Source organism: Numida meleagris, chromosome 5 (assembly GCF_002078875.1).
Source record: "Numida meleagris isolate 19003 breed g44 Domestic line chromosome 5, NumMel1.0, whole genome shotgun sequence".
Classification (NCBI taxonomy): domain Eukaryota; kingdom Metazoa; phylum Chordata; class Aves; order Galliformes; family Numididae; genus Numida; species Numida meleagris.
In genome coordinates, this window is record NC_034413.1 from 60,803,699 (window position 1) to 60,813,152 (window position 9,454).

General features: G+C 38.6%; 1 protein-coding gene across 1 annotated transcript in view; it reads left to right on the forward strand.

Annotated features, from left to right (window-relative positions):
• Positions 7,451–9,454, forward strand: part of DIRC2 (disrupted in renal carcinoma 2) — a 63,125-nt gene continuing 61,121 nt past the window's right edge. Inside the window, exon 1 of the mRNA XM_021399948.1 lies at positions 7,451–7,471. Within this exon, the coding sequence (XP_021255623.1) occupies positions 7,451–7,471 (21 nt within the window). The remainder of the gene's footprint in view (positions 7,472–9,454) is intronic.

A 9,454-nucleotide genomic window follows, 5' to 3' on the forward strand; every position in this document is an offset into this window, starting at 1 on the left:
TTCTATCTGGGGCAGTAAAGCACCACCGTCAAATGGTTTAGAATTAGGCTTACAATAAAAAAAAAAAAAAAAAAAAACTTATGCATAATGTCCAGAGTTTAGAGAACATAAATTTTATGAGTAACAATCTTTGTGTCCAGAATTCTTTCCAATAAATGTAGAACATTGTCAGAGATAGCAAGCCAAGTTCCTATGCATTTAATTTAAACCAAGAAATTGCAGTGCAACCAAAAGCAGCAGGTATTTCTGAAGTGTTTTAAAATTTCTTTTCATCCACGCAATTTTAGAAAAAAGAAAATTGTGCCAATCCAAGAAGTATGTTAATTTGAGATTTCAATTTAGTCCTATGTTGTTCGGAGATTTATATGCCCCATTGAAACTGTCAGGCTGAAATGCGAGCAACCTTGTATAAACTCAGCACTTTTAGAACAACTTTCCTTTAGGGACATATTGAGAAGGAAAACCTGTTTAAAAATAAAAATAATGTAGCAGCTCCATAGAGCTGAAGCAGTGGACTACAAATCTGGATCATAAAAAAAATCCATTCCTTATTTTAACCTCTATTAAAGTTAACTCACCCAGAATTTGTACCCATATAATGTCTAATATTTAACATCCTGATTAAATATGCCTGGTTCCCCATGACTTGTTTAAAACAAACAAACCAATTTGCTCACTCTATTTAGGGGCCAAGTTATGGTCTAGCATGTGCAGTGGGTTAAACAAATACAGAACGTTCACATTGCTGTCTGGTGCTACTTCTGCCCTTTGCTTGTCAGTCCTACATGGGCAGCCCAGAAGACTTTTCCAGCAGGAGATGACCCACTGGGAACAAGGGGCACTAGTGAAAGTTATTCAGGATTGTGTCTAACGTAAGTGTCAATGGCAGGATAACAGGACTTCTCAGAAAGAGTGGCCAGACATTGGCACAGGCTGCCCAGGGAGGTGGTAGAGTCACTGTTCCTGGATGCATTTGAGAAAAGGGCAGATGTGACAGAGACGTCTACAACCCCTGGCCCTCAGTCTCACGCTCCAGCACCTCAAACAACCAAGACATAAGGAGGTCGCAAGGGATCGCAGGCCGTGCCATATGGTGTCCAGCACCTGCAGAAAGAGCCTTTACAGGTTTCCAAGTGAGAGCATACTTGGTGCAAGCGTGTCCAGAGACAGCTGAAGGCCCAGGAGCAGGCCCAAGTGCATGTGCTGATGAGGCCACAGAGAGCTGGGGCCAGGCATGGTAAGAGGACAAACTTGGCATGTTTTTTCACAGCGATGTTTCTCAAAGGCTGAAAGCAAGGCTTAGTCCAGACCTGAATGCTCCCACGGGGATTTGTACAGCCTCATACATCCTCAACTGGTGCAATCATAATGTTGCACACAGGTGGAGTTCACGGTGCAGGAGCTGTCTGGCCTTGTGTATCTTTCAGCTTTTCCAACTTGTTCCAATGAAATTGCTCCTGGTTAGGCAAAGTTTTATCACTGCATGTCTGTCCTTTCCATACGTGGACACAAATCCACATAAATGTTTTGTTTTGGAGGATTTGGTAGAGCTGTTTTACTGCAAAAATTTCATGTTGATCCTGTAACTTCAGTCAGTAGTTGGGATGTGCTCTGTAAAAGCAGAAATGTTACTGGGAGAAACAGGAAGGCCATTGAAGCCAACTCTTCAGTCCACGTGGCTTCCTTCTAATGCAATTTCCATGGGCATATTGTGCTTTTGAAAGGTGTTGTTTTAACCACAGTGAACATACAGTGGGCAAGTTTGTATCAGCACCAAATAGAAAAGAAACCCGCAACACGACTACATAGCCTCTCCTACACTGAATGTTGGCTGGAGGTCATGTCACAACATTTGACTCAGCTGTAAACATATTTCCCTACAAAATTTAGAAACAATGAATGAGGACAGTCTGCCTCAGAATGCTAATCATTCCTATCTTCAAACAGTACTACAGTCATGGTTAAATGAGTGCGTATCTTTTCCTAACATATATAAAACAATCACATTCAATACACACGCTGCTCATACAATCAGCGTTGGAATTCAAAACGTTTGAGAAAATTTAAAGCATTAGATAAATAAACATTACTTTTTTGGAAAAGACAAATGAGGATTCTTGCCAATTTTGTAGAAAGAATCTTTAAGTGTCTTGATTCAGTTTTATGTATTCCTTGGTGAGAACTACAGTCAGTTAAACATAATTCTTTCTCCATAATATTTGTCATGAATATCTAAATGCCTGGGACTGAAAAGGCACACAATAAAAAGTAAATATCGTGTACTACATCAAATAGATATTTTGATAATTTGGACAACTCTGCTGATGATCAACAAAGATTTCTGAAAGAGCTGTGTAATGCAGGAGTGGTAAAAGATAAAAGAAGATCTGAAGATAAGAATCCCTTGAAACAGATATCAGCAGAAACATATGTAATCTTAAATAACAATAATAATCTTTTCCTTTGTTATTGTTGTCTTCACTTCAGAAAGACCTCACAAGTTGGACTCCTGTTTCTCAATATTTCATAACTGGAATTGATAGCAATTGATTCCTGGGTAAAACCTGAGATTTTATAGCATATATGAGGGTATAGACTTTGGAAACCGATGTGTATAAGCAAAATTTGTATAAATAAAATGTGTAGCAAAGAGACCAAATGTCCTTGGCACACCCCGAGTATTACAGATGAAATTCTTGGAGGAAATGAGGTTAGCAGGAGAGGACAGAAATGCACATTCCTTTTGAAAAGAAAAAAAGCCAGCTGGAGTCTTCATTTTCTCAGCTGTACTCTGATCCAGAAGAGAAAAGGAATACTGTTAAATTAGTTCTTTCCATCACGCTCAACAAATGATGGGGCTTCACATTACAAAGGAAACAGGAATAATTTGCCTCATGTTTTGACTTTATGCAAGGCATGCATAGAATCCAACCAGGAACTGAAAAACTGAAGCAAGTTTTACTCAAGTTTCGTAACTGTGACAACTCAAATAATTGGCGAAACATGTACGTATTCTTTAGAAAGGTAACACAGCATGAAACAGAGATCTTCCAATTAAAAAAAACAAAGCCCTCCAGTCATCTTTACGTGAAGTGTTGTCAAATATGAAGACTCGGCCAGATTTTAGCACTGAGAGTAGGTAAAAGAATAGTGACGAATTTGCTAAGTACTTTCCAGTAGACTTTGTGCTTCTAAGAGAAAAACTAATGTTATGTTTCTGATTAACAATTTTTCAGATTAACTGAGTGGGGTTTGAGAATAAAGAGTTTAGCACAGCAGGCAGTCTGAAGAAAAGTGGACTTGATCAAAGTTGTTTCAGAAGTTAAATGTACTATCGTTAGAAAGCTAAATGTACTCTCATTCATTTAAAATAATTTAGCAAACTACGAGGGTTCATTAGTGAGTGGTAATTGGCTTCTGCCAAAACACCCTGCTGCTTAAATATGTGACTTAATTGAGAGCTATTAAAATTATTTTCTAAAAGAGGAAATACAATGAAATCCTGATAACATATTTGGTATAAGCATTGTCAAATTCCTTTTTTTCTTTCAAATCCCTAATGCTTCATCATCCTTACTTCTTAAAAAAAAAAAAAAAAAAAGCATAATGTATAAAAATTAAAAGAAAAAAATGACATTTTGAAGGGGTTAATGCAGAGCAGTCAAGTCACTCAAAAAAATCTAACTTCCATAATCTTACATATCCAAAACTAGGAATGGGGGATGGCAAAATTCCCCAAACCAGAGAGAAGTGATTTGGTTTGGAGGTCAGACTTGATTTCTCAGTACATTAATGCTGTAAACAAAAAAAAAATAATCTGCATGTGATTGCAATGTTCTGCACTATAATCAGACTACTCTGGGCAAACAATGCATCTAAATAGATACAAGTAACTTTCAGGATATACTACACAAACACCTGGGTATTTCTTCCTGACCACTTACTGCTGTTCACTATTACTTCTGAGTATAGCAACGCCGCACAGATAGCTCAGCCCAGGGGCATCAAAACTAGATTTGCATGGATATTTTGGCTGCTGCAGGATAGCTGTTACACGGAGCCAATCAGGACAGACTGGTAAATGCACTTCTGCACTGGTAAGACAGGCACCTAAAGCTTCGTCTGGTAGCCTGAAGGAAACACACCCTTCCTTGTTCTCCATTGAGCAAGGGGAACAAAATAAAAGATCAGGCTGTCTTTCTCAAGAAAGTTCTGGGAGCGCAGGGGAAGCGGTACTTGCACTGCAGCATCTCACAGTTTTTCTTACAGTAAGTCCAGGTGACTCAAGACATGAAGTAAGATAAAAGCATGGGCTATGCCCTCAAACCACAAACCGGCCTTAAGATATAGGAAAGGGAATAGATACCAGACTTCTTAGGGGTGGAGTATGAGGCAGAACACTGAATACATCAGGAGGGACTGCCCACTCTAAGATCATGCATGAACTTAAGAAATTCCTTCCCATATTCCCTAGGTCTCTTCCTAGAAAACTTCTGCCCTGTTTCGTCTGCTCCCACGGTGTACTGCACTTCTAGAAAGCACTTTTATCTGTCCAAAGTTAACAAAGTGCTGAATGACCTCACTTCTCCTGGTCTCCTCTAGTACCAGAAATGCCTTCCTCTCCCTTGTTGTCCTTGTAACTCCTGCCTGCATCTCTGGCATTTCAAATTCCCTGTTCTCCCCATCCCCTGAAACGAGGAAAATGAAAAGACATACAATCAAGATAAGTGATATTAAATATATTTCCAATGAACTTTGTATATGTTGTATTGGAAAAATTGCTAAAAGCACAGTGAAAGATAATGAGACTGTCAGACAAATTGAATTTCATATTCTTTTGAAGGAAAAGACCATGGCCTTCAACCAAAGCCTTCCATCAGAATAAAAAAGAGTTTATTCAACTGGGTGGACTTCTTTCTTAAGCCAGGCTATGATAGATTCACCTTTCTGCCTGTTTAGCATGGAAATCACACTCACCTGCTGCTGGGCAAATTTGGTCGCACACCTATTCCTTCCCAATAATTCACAGGCACTCATAGATGTTTTTCACAACATTCCCAATATGTGAGAAATTTAATGGAAAACTGAATATAACATGATGACTGGAAGTAAGGAAACTAGTACATCAGAGAACGAGCATCTATATTTTTAAGAAAAAAATAATTTGTTCACATTGTAAATAAAGTATATTTCTATTACTTTTCCTATTCCTTGTTAGTAGTGCACACAAATGCACTACTCTTACATTGATGCATAATATTCACTATCAAAAACCGTATGAGTATATTGTTGTCCTCTGCTGCAAACTCAATTGACAAGAATTTCAAAGTGAAAGCAACAAAAGAAATGAAATCTAAAATACACCATTTTCCCATCAGCTATTGCAGTAAATAGTCAATAATAGTCAGTAGAATTCTAAAAACACGTTTTTCCTGTAAGTAGTCAATAACGCAACTGAGCCTTTAGAATGTGACCCACAAAAGAGTGTGATAGAAGTACATATGACTTTGTTCATTATTATAACACATAGGATGCACATTCTGATTAATTCCCAGCTAGAGTCCTTTGGAGTTATAATTGTCCAGTGGAAATTATATCTTTAAAGGAATAACAGAAATATTTTGAAATCGCATAAATTATTAAATTGAAACAAACTGGGAAGATTCACCATGTGAACCTCCAGAAAGTTTCTGAAGTGCACAATTACCATTGTGCACGAATGGGGTATGAGATTCTGGGACAGCCGATATTACGGGGACTCAAAGCAAAAAGCACAGCTGTTGTTACGTCTGTTTAGACTATTTCTTTTGGCATGGGTAAAGCAAGCAGAAGTCAGCTTAACCTCTGTTTGTCTTTCTAAAGGTTCTCATCCAACAACGCACTGACAATGTACTTGTTATGTACTGGTTACCAGAAACAAAGGGGAAATTTGTCTGTGAAAAACTGTTTTCTATGTTTTGTTTTGAATCTTGGCGTTCACATAAGGAATGCAAAATCTTGCTTTAATGCAGTGTAGGGCTAAGTATACATTTGACCTAACACCGTTCACTAAAATCTGAATCACCAAGCTCTTGTAACTTAACATTCAATCTAAACTTTTCATTAACGTTAGATAGGTTTCTTAATATAAATATTCAACATAAAAGAAACTCTGTTTCTTCTGAAAAGGTTTATCTTTCACAACTTTCCAATACAACAAGCTGTTGTTAGTGGTGTCACAGCATACCTATTGTATGACAGCCATGCGTGACTGGACAGACAACAGAATTCTGCATATGCAAACACCCTAACGCTGAGATCACTGCAGCAGGGCTACGAGACTCCTTGCTGCTAAAGTGTGACACAACTGGAGAACAATGACAATGTCTGATCAGAAATGAGAAACACATTCACCAGTGACACAATGCACAGACCAGTACCACAGCAAAATGACTAGCTCTTCTTGCTGGCATCTTAGATTATGAGATCAATACTGAGGCAGTCTCAGCTCAAGAAAACACGTGGAGATTTTCATCCTATATTCCCAAATCAGGTCTAGTGTCCTGGTGTGACCCAGTTCATTTCCATCATTTTCAGGTTTTTGGGAAGACAGAAAACCATCAGTCTTCAGAATTAGATTTCCCTCTTGCAACTGTGAGATGCAAAATATTCTACTGATGTTTGCAGTTACTTAGAGCTCTGAATACAGTGAAAGAACTATTCAATAGCTCTGAATAAAGTGGAATAACATTGGGACCACGGTCCACTGAGCTTCCGCTCCCACATAACCTCTCTAGAATACCCAAGGCCTGAACCTGATATTTGCATATACCTTTTGAGAGCTGAAGAACCCACAGCGTGGTCTACAGGGAATCTGGTGAGATGTCTTTCATTAGCCAACCACAGAAGCAGACTTCACACAGAAAAATAAGTTACCTCACTTCTTCCTAAAGGACCCTGCAGTGGGCTCTGGCTAAGCACAAACCTATAATCATCTCCCCTAAAATGGTCATCGTGCAGTGTGGACATACACAGCCTCCAGACTAAAGGTATAAATGAATACCCACTGGAAAACACTGATATTTGAATTTAAGATTAAAACTGTTCAGCTCCCATATTTTCCTTTCTTTTTGATAGCAGAAAAACAAAACAAAATAAGGAAGTACTGTAAAAACATTCTGTCCCAAAGTATAAAGGAATCATTGTACGACTGTAGAGCTAGAAGCCTAGCTACCTCTCAGTGAAAGAGAAAGGTGAGAAAGATGCTGAAAGGTACAGTTTGCAGACTGGAAGATGCCCAAAACAAGCCAAAAGCCGAGCAGATCCTGATCATGCTCCTATGTAACCAGAAGGAAGGGAATGTCAAAACTACATGAGGGAAGGATAGGATTTGTCCAAAACTCTTCATAGGTTTGTGCAAGGGCAGAATGTGAAGAAAAGAACCACGACATTTCTCTGTGGCTCAAGCGCTATGTATGAGAACTCTGACACCGTACTGTCACAACTTCAACTGAAGCCTAGAAGCTGAGGGAAATTCTTGGAAAACAGGCCTCTTTTTGGATGCTGGAAGGAATATTCAAAATATTTGGAGTTCCTTCGTGGGGGGACACCCTCCTGGACTGCTCAGATTAACCACTACACGATAGGAGTGTTTAAGCTGAATTAGGTTCTTCAGATGCCTCAAGGTTACAACAAACCTGTAAAAGCCTTCAGTTTATCTTTATAAGACAAGCTGAAAACAGCACAGTCTGGATGCCAATTCATAAATGGATCAGCTGGGTGTGCCTCAGGGATGGGATGAGCACTTGGCAGCTCTAACAGCTTCAGCCATGTAATTTTTTCCCATCACTACTAGTCTATCACAGCTAGAGGCCACCAGCTCCTCTTAAGATGAATTCCAGAGGGTTTTAGGCTGGATATAGGCAGGCAGGTATGAATATGGAGATGCAGCTGCCTTGGGAGCTTTCAGGTTTGAAATGGAGGCACCTACCAGTGGATATGCTATCGTGGCTGTGTGACTGATAACCAGGACAGTGCTCTGTATCACGGTTTTCTATCTAGAAGCCCTAAGTCCATGCAAGTCCTGTTATAGGCATTGAGGTTCTGGGCCAGGAAGCAAAATAACCTTTCCGCTTGCCTGAGTAATATCTGTACTTCATCTGATAGTATTCAAATCTCTTTAGCTACATTATAATGAGGTTAAAGCAAAAAAAGATTCCCCCACCCCACGTATTACAAATGTCAGTAATGAGAACAGTAAAAATGTCACCACACGGTGAAAAGAGTGAAATTAGCATATTTAGAGAAGTATTATGCCCATGAGTGAAATAATGCAATCAGCTAGCTGCAAGATAAAGCTAATTTGGTTTCCAACAGTTTATCAACAATGCACTGCTCCTTTACATTAACAAATTTAAATAGTACCATATCCTGCAAACAAGAATAATTCACACAGAATATTACGCTGTGTTAATTAAATAGCTGGAACAGAAAAGGTCAGGCCATGACTGAAAGATCTGCATACGGGTTGTAAAGCTATGAGGAAGATGGAACGATTTAGAATCAGGCAGTTAAAATAAATTATTCAAAACATGATTAATTCAATAGTAAATATACCAAGATTTTCCAAGTCTATTTTAATACCTCCTTTCTTTTGTCAGTTTCTCGGAAACCTCTCACTCCTGCTGGCTCATGCGTGAGCCAAAATATCTTTAAAACTGTCATATGGTGAAGTGACTTAGATAAGTTATCAAAGAATTATCCTGCTTATATTCAAGTTTTCATTTTTCTATGCAGGTATTGGTGGCAAGAGGCACGTTTTGCAGTTAAAAAACACTGCAAAGCCTCACCTTCCTTATTTCTGCTACTAGAATAACCAAGACACCACTATAATTACTACAGTTAATTGAAAAATGTCCAGAGAAAAACATTTTTTCACTTTGTTTACTTCTGCAAATGACAGCACTTTGTCTTTGGCTCAACGCCACCAAATCAATTAAATTATAGCAGTAACATCGCCATTTTAAATTGAAAGAACATTTTGGCATGGGCTGAACTACACCGAAGCAGTAATGTATAAAGACTGCCCAGCAAAATGGGGAATTACTCTGACTTGGAACCCCAACACACTACAGAACACACATCAGTCACAATCAAGGCTGAACCTCATCCAGTATATTTACTATATTTTATTTTTGTCAACATAGTTGTGCAATGTTTATGCAATTTTAGCTTGCGTCCACTTTTATGTTCCTCTGTTATTTATTTGCTCATGATCTTTATTTTTCGTTTAAAATATCCTGAAATTTTCAAACTAAAACCTCACTTTCATTTTGGTCGCATCTCTGATGATTTCAGCTGGTACGTTTCCTTTTCCCACCTTTAGTGTTTGCAGCTCCTAAATGGAGCCTCAGTCTAGCAAACAGAGCTGTGTGGGCTAAACAATATGCAATGTCTGCATGGGTTTTTTTTTTTT